At 40.1% G+C, this 21176-nt stretch overlaps 1 protein-coding gene across 1 annotated transcript in view; it reads right to left on the bottom strand.

Moving 5' to 3' along the window:
- The window catches only part of CACHD1 (cache domain containing 1), a 112319-nt gene that overhangs the window by 52693 nt on the left and 38450 nt on the right, over positions 1-21176 (bottom strand). Inside the window, exons 2-3 of the mRNA XM_030033683.2 lie at positions 20426-20488; positions 8045-8193 (exon numbers count right to left, since the gene is read on the bottom strand). Of these exons, the coding sequence (XP_029889543.1) occupies positions 8045-8193; positions 20426-20488 (212 nt within the window). The remainder of the gene's footprint in view (positions 1-8044; positions 8194-20425; positions 20489-21176) is intronic.

Genomic DNA, 21176 nt, shown 5'->3' with positions numbered 1-21176 from the left:
CTTGCTTCGGAAGAAGTTAAAAAACCAAAAACTTGAAAATTTTAAAATTTGCAGACAAGCATTGATCACCACCCTTTCTCTGCACAAAGGAGACTTCATTTCTACCAGTGTATCCCACTTTTGCCAGCAGCAAGGCTACGAGGCAGACAGTAACAGTGATGGCTGACTGAGGTCTCCTCTGAGATTTGGCCCAAAATGTTCTAACACCACAGCCAACACACACTTAGGAAGTCCTCCAAAATCCTTACGAGAAAAACGCGACAAACCCTGTATTTAGATGTAATTAGTTTTTGTACTTACTGAAACAAGAGCAAAAGTCATTGGCTGAAATTCAGGTTCAAGACAGGCCCACTCACCCCATCCCCCTTTCCCTGCCTCTCTCTAAAAAGCCCTTCCTTCTGGATTCACTTTAATGAACAACCGATCGAAACTGCATCCCGAGGGAGCAAACAGAGCTGCGACTCCCACTTTGATCTCTTCCCCATGGAAAAATGCGCTCCCTGCCTAGCTTGCAAGATGTTCATTTGATTGACGTTTGCTCTGATGTGCAAACTGCTTTGAACTTCAGACATTAAATTCCCATCAGGCTGCACTCATTTTTATTCTCCTTCAACAGGATTTACAAGCAGGAGATCAGCAAGTGTAGAAGATAAAATAAATTTGCAGAAGCTTTGAATCTTACATCAAAACAGTGCTCAAGTGAGCTCCAATTGGATTTTGTTCAGCCTGAATTTACAGTGTAAATCAACCTCTTTTGTACAGTTTCAGTTTAGGGAAAAATGAGGGAGCTGCGTATAAAAATGACAGTTGAGCAGCTATCGAGGGGTTCTCATTGTTTTTAAGACTCATTTCTTTCCCTCCCTTTCCGTTCATATAAATTTTAAGCTGATTTTAGTATGCAGATGAAATTACGTAAGTTCATTGAAAATTCATCATTTCCTTTGAAATTCACAATGAGACATGCTTTCTGGATTGTAAGGCAAGATTATAACTCATATTTTACATACTTAAATAAATAATTAAATATATGGTTCCCACTGCATCTAAACAGAATGTTTGAAAACAATTTTTTAATTAATAAATTCAACAAGAGAAAGCTACTGATGATTCAGTTAACCAGTTTCTTCTGGCAAGGCATGTAAGTTGTTCCAATTATTTCAACTACTGCTTGAAAAAGTCAAAGTACACTTTCTTTACATCTGAGAGCGAGTCTATTATTGGAAGGAGGACTGCAACCCAGTAACAAACTATTCCAAACCCCACTTTTTGATGAGGAACTCGGCCACATTTACAAAGTAAAAGCAGCGGTCCAAGAGAGCAATTTCCTAAATACCTGCTACAGTTTATGGACAAAACAAGGTCATGCCAAGACTAGCACTATGCACACTCCCTACATTTTCTAGAAACCCACATGCATTACTGTAGTCCGATACTCTGCAAGTACAGCAAATACATCTTAAATTTAATTTAGAGCGGCCCACCCACTTCTCCTTTGGAAGTGCAGCTCTTCAGATATTGTGGCAACTGAAGGAACTGAATGGGATTCCCGTTATCTCCCACTTAACTGCTCCAGAGAGGAAAGATAAACACAGAAAGAGCTGCGATAAAATTGAACTGCATTAGCAAATATTTAACCATCTGTTTAAAAATGAGAAAAACAGACCACTTCTGAAGGCGGTATCACAGTCAGGGAGTAAATGATTTCCAAAAACAGGTTTGTAAACTCACTTATTCAAACAGCTCTATTAATGTTTGTAACGCAACACTGCCAAGTAGTATGTTTCACCAACAAATATTTCCCCATTCCACTTCCTTTCACAAATTTAGATAAATGCATTCCCTAAACTCTTATCAGCATAGTTAAATAAAGAACAAAAATAAGATTTCCACCTGTCTTGAAACATGTATGTTAGCAGCAGAAGCAAGAGCATTAATGAATGGGAGTGTGCCTCTAAACGTACATTTTTTGGAGACCCGTGACAACTTTCCATAAAAACCAGCACTGAAATTTATTTCTGTCCTCCAGGGTAGAAGCAAAAAGAAAGGGGGATGTTTCCACCAGCACACATGTATATTCACGTCCCATCTGGAGGAGTAGTGTTATCGGGGGACCAGGGTCAGCCATGCCACCCCCCACAGCAGCAAGGCACCACGTGGGGTGGCTTCCCAGAGCTGCGACTCTGCCCTTCTCTCCCTGCTTGGGTCCCAGTTGCAGGCAACTCAAGGAAACTGTTTCCTACCTTCTCTCACAGACACCCGAGGACATGAAATGCTGTAGCGCATCAGAGCGTGATAGGTCTTAAAACGGGGTAGGAGAGGAAGAGGAAGATCGAGACTGGGTTAGGGAAGATTTTTTTTGTCTCCCTTTAATCGTCTCTGTTTTTTTGTTGGAAAAGCTGCACAGGCAGCTGCATGTTCCCTCACAAATGCAATCTGAGTAAGATTACCTTTTTTATGGAAGGTAATCTTACTGCAGATATGCAGGGGTTTGCTGTGTCAAGAAAACTCCTGGAGTGCACTCTATGGCACCGATTCTGTGAAGTACATACCTGCAACTGCGTCTTCACGTGTACTTATCATGCGAACATAACTTGAACTTAACTGGCAAAACTGGAACTATATAAAGCTACTTCTGAAAGTCTCCTACAAGAGCCAGCTAGCATCGATCACAGCTTCTCCTAAAAAAGGCATTTGTATACCAGATAGATGACGAATACTCAAACATTACACACATTATCAGACTTACTCTTTCCTTCTGTGCGGAAAGAGTTTGAGTTTCTTTCATCTCCAAATATTCAGTATAAAACACCTATTTGATCTACATGTTGCCATCCAGTCCAACACCATCTTTATGAGGAAAGCTGTTTCAGTCGTCATCCCCAAGTCAGACTATGCAGACCTGCAAAGTTACAGCCCCACGCAAAGCTAATGCTTCCAAACCTGCTTTCCCAAACTCATTTCTTAAGTCCCTATTTATACACTTTTCACAACTGACACGTATCCCGTAAGTTCCCACTGAAGGTGCAGGGAAGCTGCAGGTGTTCAGTACTTCTGATAAGTAAACAGTTTACTCTTTCTCCTACCCTCTTGCTGACACTGCTATAGCCCCATCTGTAACCCACGCGCATCAGGCCATTTCAGTTCCAAAACTTCCTAAAGACCTACCAAGGGCTTTCTCGGGAACGAAGCATCTCATGCATGACCAACAGGAGACACTGTCTTGTACACAAAGGTATTTATCCTCTTAAGAAGGAAGATACTTTAATTAAAACATTGTCCTGTAAATAACCACCCAATTGAATCATGATAGGGAATGTCTAGAGACAGCATGAAATCTGTTTCTCATGGCAGCTTCAGCAGCCTTTATTAGTGAGGCAGCACAAAGCCTTATTTTTCCAGCAGGGATTTCATCAAGGATTAGAAGATGCATGTCACTTGGCATCCATTTTCCTTATCTCCCATCAGTTTATCCATCCATTTTGCTAAAAGCTTGGAGCCCTTTATCCATATTAACTCTGTCTGGTTGGAGCAACGCCTCTTCCCAACTGCTATGGACCCTTCCCCAATGCGGCACACAGACCTGCGAAAAGGAGCAAGTCTCCAGGCTCTGACCCCATGGACAAAAAATATAGCCCAGATGGCAGGGCAGATACCGGATCTTCGTACCATCCACTTCTGAGCTTGTCTGAAAGCTATGCTTTCTGGTTGCTCTTCTCAACTGTTGTATCTCCCTCCATTGCCGTGATCGTTTTTCCATTCCAAAACCTCGATTAAGTAGAACTGAAAATGCAAACAGCTGTATCTTAAGAAAGGAACAGCAAAAACTAAAGAAAAACACACAGCCCTGGCTCTGTTGCTCCAATTCAGCAGTCCAGCTCTACATCGCAGTACTTGCATATACACTTATGCTTATGATTAATTTCCATTTACACGAGCACAGGTTTAAATGCTTTAGTAAACCAGATGAACATAAGCATGCAATTAAATGTTTGTTGAATTAAAGCCTATGGAAAAATCCCTTGCTAAAACCACTCAATGGCCACCAACTGCACTGCCTCATCAAGTTGTTTTTGCATATTCTAATTCATTTATTTACACCACTTTCCAAAGCAAGGTAGTTCCATTTGCACAAACCTACCTTGGTGGGGAGAACAAATACATCATTGCTAGTACTTACACGAGTTAGGCTAGTACATGTTGGGTACAATATAGCAACCGAAAGTACAGTCAGGCTGTTAGTTTTAATTCCAAACTAGTCACTATGAACTGGAACCAGAGTCACATGGACACATACTCATTTGGGCTCTTCACTGTAAAAGCGAACACGACATAACAGCAAGAAAATAAAAATTGTTCTCCTTGTCATATCTCACTACTCAACCAAATAAGCAATTTAAACACCAGGTTCATTTTATATCCCCATTTGTGTTTTGCTAGTCCTATTTTGTATTATTTATTTATAGTTACCAGGTGTGGTATTCTCACAGCTTATCTCAAGCAACATGGCAAATGGTCTTCTAAGCCAATGTTCAGATTTTCAAGATAAACACAAGCAAACACAAGGCCACACAGGGATAATTTTGTTAATGCTAACAACAAATATAAACTAAAGATACCAAGCCATTAAAAAAAACTGGGGGGGGGGGGGGGGGGGGGGGGGGATCCTTTCTCTACACAACATTCATCATCTCTTTCCCACATAATTTTTCCAAAACCAACCCAAACTTGCTGCATTCCCAACGCAATGTCAGTGAGCTAGACAGCAATGTAAAAGGCTGATGGAAGAATCAAATGACAGCATGAAGTGCCTTCAGATTTTCAGATGTCACTGTGCATTTCGAGGCTGAATAGCATGCAATAAAGAGCCTTAAATATTGTGGAACAGGCCTTCAAATCTACCTTAAAAATATAGCCTGAAGATAATGTGCTTCTGACACTGTTCTTGCGCCAAATGTTTACTCAAGTAAAGAGGCCACATGACAAAACACCTCCCTACACCAAGAAAAAGAATACACAGAGTTAAGCAGTTGTAACACAAATATTTCACAACCCTCCTGAAAGAAAAACCATAGCCCTAAGGACACACACATTTTCAAGGTACAATTTAAAGCAAAGTATCTCCTGAAAACAGCAAATAGCGCAGACAAATCTGTGTCGTCTTCAATGTGACCTCTTCTATAGCAGCAGCTAATAAATGCTCTAAACCAAACTATTCTAATTATTGTTGCTCTAACACCAGCACTCTTCTGCCCAACACTAACACACATCTTTTAAACCTCAAGGATAAGCTGTCACCAGCAATAGCACATCCAACTTAACTTCTCGCAAGTGCAGGCCTCCTCGTAGCCAGAGCAAGTTAGTCCAAAAATTAATAATGGAAGAGCTCAGGTAAATCAGTAGCCTTCAAAATATGATCACAATATCCAGGTGGGAGATACTTGTGCCTGTGTTTCAAAAATAATTCCTAAATCCACATTCAAACACTCATATGTATGTTCCAGTTGTCCAAAATCCGACCATTAAGGCAGGTATCTTAACTTTCAGTATTTTCTGACAAAAATCTCAGTTTATGTACCCCTTTGGACAAAAAAAAAAAAAAAAAAAGCTATTGGTGATTTCAGATACGTCTGCCTGCAAAGACACTCACCCCACTGGCTGTTTCACCCATTTGAACCAGGCCTAGAAGTGCCCAAGGGGGATCCTGAGGAGCATGTAATCTCATTTCGATGGAAAGCTTCTGCTCAAAAAGAAAGTTATCTCATTCTGAGATTTTTATTAAAAATTAATCTCTTTTCTGGAGAGGCAGGGAGACGAGGACAGGTTTTGAAGTAGCTGATGCTCAACAGGGAAACGGCGCTTGGTACCCTCCCGGCTTTTCAGGAACAACCACATTGTGCCGATGTGAACCATTTTACTTTCCCCTTTAGCAGGCTTGTGTCAAACATAAACCCAGTAACACCACCTTGGATATCAACATTAGCTTTTTTTCCCCTGACATTTTAACCAAAACAGGGAATCTCCCAGAAAGGAGATGCTACGGAGAAGGAAAATGAAAGGAAGAGCAGCAGGCAGGAGAGGCAGAAGGGGGAGAAACAACAAATGAAATGATGGCAGAAGCATTTAGACAAATCAGGCAACTAACAAAGCACGGCACTAACAACTTGGAAGTTAAGTTTCAAAAGGAAAACATGTTTTTTCATTCTTTCTTTGTATGACTTGCAGACAATTTCCTGAAGACGGCAGTGGGTATATGCCCGATAGTCTGATAAGCCACTGTTCTCAACTATACATACTCAATCCAGTCTTGCTGAAGTGCTGTCTGGAAGATCCTGCAGACTGATAGACTGCTCTGGTAACCACTTAAGCAGATTTAATATTATCATCCAAGTAACTAAATAATGAAAATCGTATTGTAGAGCCTCAGTGAGGAGTTCCGCAGATAGAAAATTCACACCTCTGCTTTGCCAGCTGTGACCTCCAGTTTGTTTTTCAAACCACTTACTGTGAAGGGTCCTTATGCAAGTCCACCACAGGTAAAGGAATTTCTAAAGGACTTCCAAGCTAAGTAATTTTGGAGGACAAAGTGAAAGGAAATTCATGAAAGTTTCCAGACTAAGAGCAGACCTCTCTTTTTTCTGTGAAAAATTATGCAATACTGCCAAGGGGGTTATAAATCTCCTCATTCCTCCTTCTCTTCACCCCTTGCTTGGAAGGTGTTACTGCTGGCTGGCGGTTCCTGCACGGTGAGATCAGAGGGCAGAAAGGTTTTCATCCTCAACTAATTCTTGACCTTTCTACTAACGCTGCCAACAGTCTGGCCATTGAACACCAGATATGCCAGCAATTTACGTAGGCACCTTGTCCAGTAGGAACTGCACTGAGACCACCAAATCTATGCACACCCCAACAGCAAGGTACCCATTTCTTTGAAGCCACCTGAGGCTTAACCCTATCGAGATTTCTTGCTTTCATGCCAATCAAAACAAACACAAAACAAGCAAGTGGCCTTTCTCTCCAGACGCAGATTCATACCACTTATTTGAATGCAGTGAATATTTTAACTCCTTATATAAACAAAGGTTAACGCCATACTTCAGAAAAGATGAAAGCACGCTGTCATTAAAGGAAAAGCTGTCTTACAGAGTTAGATTGCAGAAAGTGCTTTTAATATTTATTACCCAAATTACCTTCCTCTCTCTAAAATATTTTTAAAGCAGACTGTCATATAAATAATGAAAATATACTCTGTAATCAAGGTCTGCATAAACTGAAAGTTACTCTTATTCTTTTCTAGCGCATATCGAAGTAAATGTTTAAAATGTTGAGCATTTAAAAGAAATTATTGCACTTCTGTTGGAAAAATCAGCCCTTCTATCACAACTTCCTACAATTAGGAAACCCAAAGAAGTGTCTGCAAATACGTAGCATTATAAAACATGGTTAAAGACAACCAACTGCCTGGATTTAGACTATTCAAAATGAATTGAAATGAACAAATTCAGTTTCCATGCAATGTACTCAATTTCGGTAAACCTCCCTGTATCAAACAGCAGCATGTCAACTTGATTAAACTGTAATGCAATATTTTTAGCATGTGATGTACTGACCAACTCGTGATTTTGGTTACTGCGCTTCAAAGGAAAAAAAAAAAAAAACAGAAGTCCCATGACCAGCTTCAGAAGAGTTATTCAGGGTAAGCAGTGTCTCAATGCAAAAATGGTATCTTGGATATAGACAGACTCATTTTCTATAGAAGACCGTTCCATGCAATTAAGGGTTGAACAAACTTTTTTCCTTTTTGTTTCATTCTACAACCCATCACAGCTGAGCCCCAGTTCTTGTTTAGAGCTCCTCATTAAATGTGTGCATAGTAGAAACATAAAAGAATATGAGGACAAGATAAGGAGCACCTTTGGAGTACTGTCTTCCCCCTTCTTCAGAGTTATCAAGAGTGGCAGAAAACACAGGCTATTTTGCAAAGAAATCATGTTTTTTCTTCACATATTAAATGACCGCATAAGTAATTTCAGAATTTAATACTTACTCCATCATGGATGGTGGAATAGTACAGCAGTCTTGGATCGCAGTCAAGGGCGACGTGAGATGAGCAGTATATGATGCTTCCACTACTTGTTTGTTACGATTCACAACATCCAAGTAACGGTTAAATTTCTCACGAATTTTTTTTGCCAACTGAAAAAAAAATAAGAAGAAAAATTAAAATTAAGCCAGTTTCTCTGTATTACCCCGTTCCTTATGAACCAACTTAAATGGAAAGTAAAAACTGCATATGTTAAAGGTAATAGCTGTCTACTTTGCTCATTGTACTTCTATTTTGGTGGCTTAAGCACTGTGAAATCAAGTAATTAATAATATTGGCCACAGAAAGCAGTCTAAACAAAAAGATAAAATACATTTACCATCTAGCAATGGGTACTTGAACATAAATTTTTGCATGTATGGGAAGTGAAATTTCCATTACATCAAACTTCCCTTTCATTAAGAACTGACACCTGAATGGGACACTACCTATGCTACTGGCTTACCACTGAAGCTTTCCAATATCATGCTCTTGCAAGGCCTGACAAGGACATGATGGAGACTAAAATAAACAGGCCACAAGTCAATTTAAAGAAGCTCTATAAATGGACACTTAAGGAAAGCCCAAATAATAGTATTACAGAAGACCTCACCTACAGAGAAATCTCTTACTGCTTCACCAGCAAACAGCCAACAGTGCATCTCCCAGTGCACTGAATCTACTTAAAGGAACAAGCTCAGGATGCAGGCAACCCCAAATACTGCCATGAATATTTCTCTGTTCAACAACAGCCTCCTCAGTCAGGTGAATCTGTGCAGAAGTATTTCACAACTCCTTTCATGTAGTTCTCCTCGTTGCAATCTGGGCAAAATAAGCCATCCCAGTTTTTGCTTTTTAATTTGTATCCCCTGCTGCTTTCCCAGGGGCCACCACAAGCTCTTAGCTGAGCATCTTCCAAGTGATTTTCTTCACTGATGTAGCAGCTCACTGCGGCTAGTCATAAGTACAACAGTTTTAACTACAAACTTCAACAACAAAATGAAAAACCTGTAATTGACATTATATTATAACAGAAAGAAATTAATGACAACTGTCTTGCACAGGTGAAATTCTTCCACAAGCCTTTTGTCATCAGAGGTCCCTCTGATGAAAGCAGACACTTATAAATCAGGACAAGGTTTAGAGGTTACACTATTACTTGTAAGAGCAAATGATCATATTTCTCTCCTTTCAGAAAGTGAAAACAAACAGACTGTCATCCCTCCCCAGCAATTCTCAGGCCTTTAAAAAAAAAATTAAGAGTGCCTAACTTTAGAAATAGCAATTTGGGTACTTCAGCCCTTCTCTTTAAATGTTTCTTAAAAAAAAAGAAATAAAAATAAAAATCAAGTCAACAAATTTTTGCAAACAAATACTTCTGAGCAGTGCAACGGGGCTTGCTGGTGTGGCATTCGAAGGCATGGTTGTGCCCGTGTCTTTTACAGGCAGAGCCCCATGCTCTCTCCGTGCCCTCTCCATGCCGGGCAGATTCAAAGCAGTCCAAAGGCACACGGTGTTAACAAGGGCAGAGCCTGCTGGGACACATCACAGGCCTACTGAAGCTCCTGTGCTGTCGGACAAGAGCTCGCTTGTGTCTAGTTCATTAGGTGTTCATCACAACAAGCCTGACTAATGACTTTGCAGGGGAAAATTGGAAGGGAAAAATTTGTGGCTGTTATTTGAGCAAACGTGACAGTAAACACAAGTTACTAGGAAGCATCAGGTTTTACAAGAAACATTTACTGCAACTTTTGTTCCTGGTCTTTCGTTCAAAGTGAGAAATTAATGAAACGGACCAAGCACGTACAGAATTTGCTCTGGCACATTCGGTATCCTTTCCACACCAACCTATCTATTACACTTAACCATCAGCCAGATGCATCCTAAATGAAAGAGAATAATCTCTAAGCAATATACTGCGGTGTGGAATACTCAGAAATACTGCATTCTGCATTTCTGCGAACTTTCTTCAGAGCTGAAGTTAGCTCGTTAACTCATAACACTCATCTCTCCTGCTGCCTGTACGCTCCAAACTCTACAGGGATGATTTAACGGTGCCGCTACATTTGTGTGCTGAGAAACACAGTCAGTTGTTCCAGATCCCCTGGACTGACAAATGTCTTTCCTAACTATTATTAACAGGACATTTCAGCATGATTTACTTCGTTATGCGAATAACGAGGCCCACACTGATAACAGCATTGCCTTTGCCTCCATTGTTCCCAGCAAATGCTGCAGCTCAACAACAGGTCTCCTAGGAGCACAGGTTTTAATAGGACCTTGCTCAAATGACTTGCAGAATTATACCTAATTAGTTTTGTAGAATGATTTATTGCCAAGGCACCAGAGGACTGCTAATGGTCTCCTCCATGTTAGGCATCCAACACTATTAAATTGCTTCCAGTTCTTAGAAAATAAGCTGCTGGGTAGTTCCTTTTCTTTTCCAGCAAACTTTCTTTTTGTCTGACTGTACTCCTCAAACGTGTCCTTCAGAAGTGTATTCTTCTGGAAGGTCCCCGACATACACAAGCCAAATTCCCTAAACCAAAGCATTTAAGTTTCATAGTTGCAAAGTTCCTCTCTCAAGTTTGGGCAAATGAAATACCTGTGCTTAAGCACTACGTAAACCAGATACCTGAATCTATACAACTTCTTTCCTGGTTTCCCTACCTGAAATCACAAAAAGGGGAGAGAGCTTAAGTTTGCTGAAAAAAGGACCGCGCAACCATCATCATGAGTAACAGAACTAACACGGAGCAACAAAGCAAAAGGACTCTCATTTGGAATCACTGCTTTTTTCTGATAAACGAATGCTGTACAAGATGAGGTTTTGGTGTTGATGAGTTTTCACCTTCCAGGTTGAACGATAAAAGCACCCCACAGCCTTTGAATTTTACCCTGCTGTGCAGAGTCTGAAGATCTGACAAATCTGTTTTCCAGAAGAGTCCATACCTCAGAAGCTGATAAAAAGCACATGCTTAGTATCTAAACTCCATCTCCCATCGAAAAACCTCTGAATGGCTCAAAGTCATTACGTTACTTTCATTAAATGGGATCCAACACTTCAGTTGGGGCAGAGAGTCAAGTGCATGTCAGCAACAAGGGACCGACCTGAAGCCTCCTGGAGCTATACAGACATCTATTCCCTGTCCATGGACATAAGCGTGGTTGGAAGAACTGTTTGTCTAATCTGAAGAACCCTAAAAATACTGCCCTCTGATAGCAAGAGAACACTCCCAATAATCAAAACCACTTTAAAAACAGCTAACTCAAAAAAGTCACCAATGGCAAGATGATCCAAAAACAATTCTCCTTTGAAAATTGATTAGAATGAATAAACCATGTTAAGAACCTAAGGGTAACACACCAATCAGCTGAAAAAATTACTAAAACCAAATGGTTCTAATTCATCAAATCAAGAAGTATATTCCAGATGAAGCCTAAAAAAAACTAACTTAGTTTTTCTTCCATAGCTGGGCTTCACTAGAGCACAAAAATCCATGACAGTGAACAGGCATTCCAGCACTCAGTGATTAAAACAGCAGCAAAAAATAATACATACTTCCTAGCTCCTCATCTCTGCCTTGCGTGCCCATGCATGCATGCACACTCACATCATTAGCTCAGAAACATTATTCAGTTTGCAAAGTGATGCACTCAGTTGCTAGAGCTTGTCAGAATAAAAGCTGCAGGCTTAAATCAGCTTCTCATTTTTCTAAATAAAAACCTAAAATCTTTAAACAGAAGATCACTTTTTTTTCCAACATAGACCCTGCTTTTTTCAACCTGCCCAGAGCTGAATAGCCGTTGCATACTGATGGATGCAAGACCCACACCGCACTGTTTACAAAACCTCAAAGGTACAGAAAGAAAGAGATAACAAATAATGAAAGGACAGAGCATCGAACTATGAAACCATCCTAACATAATTGTTTAAAACATTTTTAAGGCAAAAGGGGAAATTGTGTCCTGAATCAGGCACATAAAAAGGGCAGGTAGCTGACATCCCACACTCGGGTATACACTTGGGTAGGTACCAAGTGTGACAGACATTTCCTGCTCTCACAGAAATGCTCAAATTCACCCATTTTAATGGAGACTAAAATAAATCCGGATACCTTGCGATTGACATAAAATGCTGTTATCCTTGGGTCAATTCTCAAAGTGCTCTTCACCTCATTTTAAAAACAAAGGCGGGTGGGTGGCAGGAAGCCTTGCTTGGCATTCCTCTCATCTTTTTTCAGATTTCTGTATTTTCTCCTTAATTTTAAGGAACTGAATAATAAGAAATGAGTGCTCTCTCCAAACAATGCAGCCATTAGCTCTATTTTTTTATAAATTTTTTTTGGCAGCTGGCATGCAGCCAAAGCATTTCAGTTTGCAGACAGGTTGGACGGTAACACCTGTTTCTATTACCGCAGCACCCATGGGTAATGCACTTCAATTGTCACCATCTCCACTGACAACCTTTCATCACAACATCAGTGAGTTTCTCTAATTTTCCCAGAGACATTTTTCTCATTTGCATAGTTCCCTCGAGCTTTTTTTTAAAGCTTCATTCCGCTCAAAGCTCCACAGCTCTGAAGTCCTCCCTTTTCAGGGAGTACTGAGGGAAAGCAGAGCTCCAAGGTTAGGTTTTATTTCTGGCTGTATCTTGACAGCCAAGGTATTTTTAATGGTTTCAAGACTGTATATAAAACATGTATCAATGAGGTCGACAGGCATGGATGCCAACACTGCTGGGCTCCTCGAAAAGTACTGCTTACACATTGAAGTGTTTAGTTAGTGGTTTTATTTTTAAATCCCCTCTGTGAACCAGAAGAACCTCCAACAAAAGTACCAATCTCCAACATCCACCAGGCGCTCCTCCCACTGTATCACAACTTAACACTACTGTGCATCCACAGATTCATATCCTAGAAAATTTTTGACATATTTATTCCTAACCTACCTGGCTCTTGAAGAAACCACTGCTTCCGTACAAACCCAGAAAGGCACAGCAGGGACATGGCTTGAGACAGGATTTTAGAATTGCCACCAGCTTCTTTCCACACCCCTGCTTTAACAGATTCAAACAATTCCTACTCCTCTGGATGACACTGAAAATACGCTCTTGAGCATTCAATCAGGATGCAGGAAACTACTTTCCAATGTGCATTTCTTCAGAAATCGGCACTTACTTGAGGCTTTCTACCAGCCAGTAACTTTGGCAAAGCTTTCCCAAGGCACACTCAAAGGAAGGAGATGTCAAACATGGTGCACAACAAAGACTAGAGAAAGGGCCACAATTCCCGAAAGTCATTCTGGAAATACATTCAACACAGTATGCATCACCTTTTATCACAAGGCTACAATCAACATAAAATTCAACATCTTGTGAGCGTATCACTTTTCATAGCCAGGGAGATGTCATACTCAACAGCAAAATCTAGGTTTTTCCAGCACACTGATATACTTTCTCTGGAAATTTAAACCATGCCTGTTGCCAGCTGCCATACTTTGAGTGACATGGGACAAGTGATCAGCTAAAAGGTCAGCATTTGCAGTGGCTGTCCTTTAATCCACGCTTGGGTTGCCAACAGGTAGTGCTGCAACATCTCCTCCACCTTGGAGGGGATGAACAGCAGTTCTGTATGAGGAGCCCCAAACAGTCTTATCAATTACTGTTTACAAAACCTGCTCCCTCTTTTCTCAGAAGAGTTCAAAAGCTCTTTGCCTAGCCCAAAACCAAACAAAAAACTCCCAACCCAACCTAAAGTGCAGCACGCCAACATGCCAGCTAGGTCTTAGCACCCTGCACCTCGCCAGCCAAGAGGAGAGTGATTGTGGCAAGTGCAGAGCTTTCTCTTCACTTCTACAAAAACTGAGCGGGCAGAGCAGCACCCAGGGCAGGACCCTGTTTCTACCAAGAACATTGCTCAGGAGAATGACATTTGGTTTCTCCGAGGCTGCTGTGCTATTTTTGCAGGAGTCTGATGCTGGATCGGTGACTGTCAAAGCCGTCAGCCGTGGGCACTGACCGCTGATGTGCGACACAGTGAGGCAGCGGGACGACCGCCAAAAGCATCCTTCCTCCTGCCACGGGAAAGGAAAGCCAGGGAGACACTTCATTCTAGTTTGGTGGCAGAGGGAGCAAATGCCTTCATCTGTCACACAGGTGCTGGTGCCGTAAAGCCAGGCGGGCTTTTGATGGTCCGTGTCCTTCAACAGCACAAGCATTTCTGCAGCAAGCCTGTCCTTCCAGACTGAGGCATAGCTTACTTTTAGAAAGACATCCCATTTTGGTAAAAAATAAATAAGTAAAAGAAATCAGGTGATGAGGAGTCCTTTCATTAGCACAACTGCGAAGGAGGTCCTTAAACTCACATATCATGAATTATTTTTGTAACACATACATTCCCTGAAGACACCGAGAACATCTCGCACGTAGCTTGCATCTGACGTGATGCTGGCCTTGGCAAGGAACATGTAGAGAACAAAACACAGTAGAGATGGCTGTGCCCTGTCATGCAGCTTATTAAAAACCCCACAACTAATAGAATACAAATCAACTGGCAAAGAGAAACAAGGAAAACCAAGGAATGGCTATGGCTCTGAATGTAAACCCATCGCCTGGCAGCTGGTAACAGAGGAAGCAAAAAAATGAAAACCAAACCAAAAGAGGTCTGGCTCTGAAGCAGGCTTAGAAAAAGTGGTGCATTATCTAACGACTTTCACGCAGGCCATGTGGAAGTCCTCCAGAAACCCAGAAGATGACAGCAGCCCAACAGCATAAGGATCTAGTGAAAGAAACCCATAATAACAATACCACCTGGGATTTTTATTTGCCTTAGTCTATTCCCCTCCATGTGCCACAAAGTCAACAGCGTTTGCAAAACAGCTATTTGATCTTTCAAGAGTGCGCTCTCAAATTCAGTGAGTGCCTGTGTCCAATTCAGTTTAGAGGGCACAACTTCCATCCTTTACCATATTTTCAGAACTAAAGCTGGTGTTGTCTATAAACACCACTTCCACAATAGTCATCAGAGAAGAACCCTTTACAAGCAAACGAACACGTGCCCTCCACTCATACAGTGCTATATATTTAAAAGTATCAAAAAATGAGTGTCCTGCCAGGGTGAAAAATCCTCAGCACCTGTATCCCACTTGTACAAAATTCCTAATTATTCTAACTCCAATGAATAACACGCACTTCACTGAACTTGTCCAAGTATGACAGCAAAATCAATGTATGAAATAATTTTTGTCTATCAGGAGTATAAGAGCAATGCAAAGCAAAACTCTGAATGGTGGATCTTTCAGTTTGTAGCCAGGCATGGAAAACAAAATCCCCAAATTCGGATAAAAAGTTCTCTAGCAGATTGACAAGTATGTGTAGGTGTTCTTTGCAGTAAAGTTTAAAAAAAAAAAAAAAAAAAAAAAAAGAAGTTTCACTTTCGATTAGGTAACATGCCATTTGATTTCTGATTTTTTTTAACCATTTGATTTAGAATCACAGAATCATTTAGATAAGACCCTTAAGATCATCGAGTCTTAGCTTTTATAACTCTGAAACACAAGCATTTCTGAATTAAAAATATATTGTATTGCAAGAATGCTTTGTGTCACTACAGAAGACATTTTTGTGGCAGACACAATTTACCCAATCCCAAATCATTAAAGATTTCAGCTTTCAGGCATTTTTTTTTTTTCCATATACCATTTCTCAAAAAAATACTTCTAGTAAACTTGTTCTGTTAGAAACAAAATTGCATACGTGTAGAAACCAGTGTTTTGCCTCACAATTCTGTTCCTGAACCTCCCAACTAACTTCCTTTGATTTCTTAGCAGCCTCTAGCAGATTTATACAAAACTGATTCTCTAGGTTATTACTGCTATTTTTACGGATTATAATTATTCTCTGAATGAGCTAGAAGGAAAAGGAATGACAGTCTTCTAGCTCTAAACACAGGAGTTACGTGGAGAGAAGCATACATTAAACAGGGAGAAACCTAATGACAAAAGGCGTATCTCACTGCTTGTGCATTCACGTATTCTAAATTAAAATCCTACCTCTGTCCCTGTCCTTCCCAGCCTTCAAACAGGAGTGAATATTCCCAGGAATATTCCAGCGAGGTGATTTTCAGCTGACATATGCATATTTACAATTGACTATCTCAACTAATTTAATTACTTTATTTGCTACTACTTCTTTCCCCAGGATGCATGGACAGATAGAAATAGGAGAAATGATTATGTATTTCTATCTGCAGAGATGTTGTTGCTGCTGTGCTCCAACCTGTCTGCCAGAGTTCAACATATCACCACTTTTCTACGTGAAGCTGGTAAAGACGCTCCTGCTCAAGACAGTGTCACCGTCTTCTCTCCTCCTTGCAGGCCAGTTTCATATTCTCTATACCACAGAAACCATATGTCTGGCAGGACGCTGAACATACGCTGTCTTCCTTGAAAACGGCTAATCTAGAATTTCCCCTAATAAAACTAACCATCTTCCACTTTATTTATATCACTAGTTCACACCACTATATTTTCATATTGTATGCGAGTTCTCTGATATTGAAATAACTTACAGGAAAGGAATCCAAGTTATTTTTGGCAATCGCCATCCAATTTTTAATAACCTATTCAAAGCAAGAAAGATTTTATCTGTTACGTACAATAGTAATTCTGTAACTGTAGACCTTAAAAGTGTAAGCAGTTTAACGTCAAAAGGTAAACCACTCCTTGTGTGGCATGAAGAAAGCCAAGCATATTAAATAGTCAGGCCTGAAGGCCAACAGCTGTAGTTTTTCACTTTCTCAACAAACTGAACGTCATTATTTACACTGTTTGGTCTAAAAAAAAAAAAAAAAAAAACAAAAAAAAAACAAAAAAAACCCAAAACACCACCCCCCACAACAATTCAGTGGTCTGCCAGAAAAAAATCCTAGCTGACATAAAACTGTAATTAATTGCCTTCGGGTATCAGTTGCTAAGAAAATGTTAATGAATGACAAAAACAGGAATGAGCGACAGGGGATTTAATTTGCTTACATTTGTTTGCATTTGCTCGAGACGACCCCATTCGATGTACTACTCTTACTCATAAAACTCCGGTTATATTGCTTGTGATTCATTAGGGCTAAAAGACCTGGTTATTAATGAAACAGAAGTGCTCAATTATTCTTCTATCCACTTCACTGTTGAGCTTTTAACCACAGTAATTATGCTTCACCAGGGCCTCATTTTTCTCCTCTGACAGCTCCGAATTCATCACACTACCTACAGTGTTTAGACAGTTATTTATATCTACTTAGGGTGAATACGTACATCTGTGGATAGGAAACAAGCAGTGTCGTTTCCTAAGTGGAGAATCGATAGTTGAGACTTCAAAGAAGTTTTAATCCCGTTTCTTGGTTTCCCGAAAACACTTTTGGCTTTCAAAAACCATCTGATACATATAATCTAGCCCACATGGCCCTTTCGCCGTGTGCAGACCACCCAGAAATACTCGAGAAAAACGTTAGCCTAGTGCAATGTCAAAGCCGGTGAACCCTTCTTTTAACATGTTGGGATGGTTTCAGATTTAAACTTTTAAAGTCGGGCGACAATTACCCTTTCACGGTCCCTTTGCACGCAAGCACCTACCTGTACATGCTTACAGGGAAGCCAAAGCCTCCCGAGGGTGGACGGTGGGCTCCCGCATCACACCAAGCATGGCATGCATCTCCTGTCCGCACTGCTGAACCATCACCTTTTGTGCGCATCCGACCTTGGGCACCACATAAACCAATCCCCTAGCATCACCAATTGCATGATGCCTTTCCAAGCAGCAAATTTCTTCTATGGGATCGTAATTTGGGCATCCAATTTTTTTTTTTATTATTTACAATATTTCACTGATACATCAACAAAAAAAAGTATGCCCAAATTAGTAATAGGAACACACATCAGAATTGTATAAATTAATAACAATGATAGAAAATGAACTACTCAAATACACAGCCATATGTATCTGGACCTATAGGGGAAAAATATATATATACCACTTATATGAAGGGAACAGGATGTTGTTATACTCAGTTCCATATCACCACTTCTTAATTATGTGTTCTCCAATTAGACGTTGTCAAAAAAGAAAAATAATTTGGGGTCTTTCTTGGAAGAGAGGAGATTTAAAAAATAATTGAAGTGTTCTAATCCAACATTAACAGCACATCTGCTGCCCCCATGTCATGACATTCATACTAGTGACTGCTTAATAAAAAAAGAAGAAAAAAATAGAAAAAAGAAAAGAAAAGCAGAAGCCAAACAAACACAGGAGAGAATAAGGATAATTATTAAAGGCATGGAAAGCCTTCTGCACAATTCACTTGAGAAGCAAAGTGGGAAAGGTGGCCTAACAAAGACAGGCAGTGGGATCAAAACCAGAAGAGGGAATGTCCTCCTGGCTTATTTACCCCTCCCCATATTTTTTTACTCTTGATTTACAGGTGACGATCTCAACTGTGATGTTCAAAAATCAGAAATGTATTTCTACAATGAAATAGAGTATGTAGGATAGACTCCCACAAAATGATCAAGCTTCAGGAAAAACTTGCATCAAATGTCTTCTAACTAACCAGAGCTAGGAAAAAACTGCTGTAAAGCGTAACATCTATTACTATGGTTGAGACATGATTATCTGCAGGGTCAAGCAATCATTAATACCAGAATTAGGGTAATTTACTAGGATTAATGTGTTGCTCTGGTTTCTTCTGTTGTTTCCCACACACATCTGTATCTCACCAAACAAACATCTAACACAGACACAAGCAGTACCAAAGGTGAACTTTGCTGTTTTTTTCCTAAACACAAACCTTGTCATTTTTATAACACGCACAAGAGATTCACCTTAAAATTTGTATTACGTCAATCTAAGAGTCTCAATTTAAATCCTAGATCATTAATCACATACTCTTATATTTATCAAATTTTTCTGTTAACATTGTCACACACTTCAAATTAATGCCAGTGTGGGACAAAGCTTCTAGACCAAAGATTTGGTTTTGGTTTAAGAGAAACCCATCACCAGTGGAACTTTTCCTGAACTATTCCACTTCCTGCAAATTAATTTAGTTTCTACATTCACCATAATCCCATCAAAAGCCGCCGTATTTCTTCTGAAGTAGAAGAGCAGCTGAGCCCCGCTCTCCAATGCAAACTCTCCCAAAGTTTAAATACAGTGTGCAGGGATTCACAATCCCATTTGATCCATCTCTGCTTTGATTTTTTCCTTGGGGGAAAAAAAAAAAGTCTGGCAATTTTAGTATTTACAGTAAACACAACTTACAGTGTTAATTTGTTTATATTACATGACCAGTTTTAATGCACACGGCATGCAATGTACTGATAATGCTCTTGGAAACCAGCAACAGCAGCTCATGCACAAATCAGGCTACCCACAAGGCTGAAGAGCAACTCCTTTTTCCCCAGGGAGAGCCCTGCTCTGAGGCACTTTTGTTTTTACTGAACCTTAAAACTGGTTTGATAGGGGTCTAGGAAGGTCAGGTTACTCACTGAAAGTTGTGCAAGTGAGTCCATGCTTAAACTGGAAGGAAAAGCTGGTTCTTTGTTTGGACGCCCAGGCTGCCCACGCAGGGCAGCGGCTGCCTCTTCTAAATACCAAAACTCATCATGTTTAGCATGAAGGCGCAGTTGTTAGTGTTCAGAATTGGTACCTTAACTTCTTAAATAAGAAAACTCAATCTATTTGATCTGTTTTAAAATTGATCCAAAATTAACATTCCAAATGTTTGCATGTATTAAAATACAAACAGCCCATGTGTTGAGATATATTATCTCAATGTTAAATTGAAGACTTAAATGTTCAAATGTGTTCCCGTAAGAAAAGCCCACACAAAATTACAAAAAACCCTCAACCACAACTGTTATGCATCAGGCTGTAGTTGTCCCATATTTACACAAAGCAATTGATACCATTTCCACATTCATAAACCCTATTAGTGTTTTTGCTTTGAATTAAAACAATTTTAAAAGAGACACTTCCAACATGAAAACCAGTCAATTAATGTGAGATACTACATGAGGGCCCCAGCTCTGCCTCTGCTCTTTTGTTTCTAAGGGACAGACCCACACAAAGCAGATGGAAAGCCTTTTCATGGCAATGCAAAACTCTCAAATACATAATCAGCCCATACACCCCATCTCCATTTATATTGTATTCCGTTTATTGTTATCTGATGTGCTGGACGCTAGGGTAGTGGCCACAATAAATCCAGACAGAACTGTAATTTCTAAGCTGACTCTTGCCTTTGTAACACTGCCAGCAGGCAGCAGGAGGTGGGAAGGAGCTTTTGGACTCACCTGTTGAACTTCACTTTCTCCGTTCGATATTTTCTCCGTGTACACAAAGGAGTTGAATATCCTCTGCAAGAAAAATCAGAAAGGATGCATAAGAGACGTTTTGTCATAAACATCACATTAAAGCAGCTCCAAAAGGCGCACAGGTGAGGAAATCGTTGTCAGAAAAGCACTGTTTCATGTGAGGAGTCTCTAATGTCAGGCTTACCCAAGGGGAATCATGTCTCCGTATAACTGTTTGTGGATCTGCATGAAGAGGCTGATTTGGTTTTGAAAACACAACAGGTTTTTGTTTTTTTTTCAAAACATCCGTAAATTCACCAAACTGACATAAGGTGCTAAAAAAAGTATTTCACGTTAGAAAGCTACTGCCATGCAAACTATGACTGTTCTCTAGTGCTAAACATTTAACCCAACGTAACTGTTTTAGAAAGTATTTGTTGTTTCCAACTAACACACGAAAGGCTGTGAGCTGAATTTAGACATATTTGGTATCTGGAAAAGAGAAAAATGAGACCCGCTTTTGAACACAACCAGATCGAGCTCACTAATGGCAAAAAAAGGATGTATCAGAAGATGGAAGTGAGAGCTGTGTCCTCCCATGGGAAAGCTTCCCATCTGTTCCCAAAGGGATGCAAGTGCCTCCATAGGTGACAGCCACACTGCCATCCCTGCTAACTTACAATGGTTACGTGGAGGAAAAAACACTCAATGCCTTGTTAATACTCTGTTTCCAGACTGAAAAATAAGTTTG

The sequence above is a fragment of the Aquila chrysaetos genome, chromosome 12 (assembly GCF_900496995.4).
Source record: "Aquila chrysaetos chrysaetos chromosome 12, bAquChr1.4, whole genome shotgun sequence".
NCBI classification, from domain to species: Eukaryota; Metazoa; Chordata; class Aves; order Accipitriformes; family Accipitridae; genus Aquila; species Aquila chrysaetos.
This window is presented reverse-complemented; position numbering and strand designations above follow the sequence as displayed.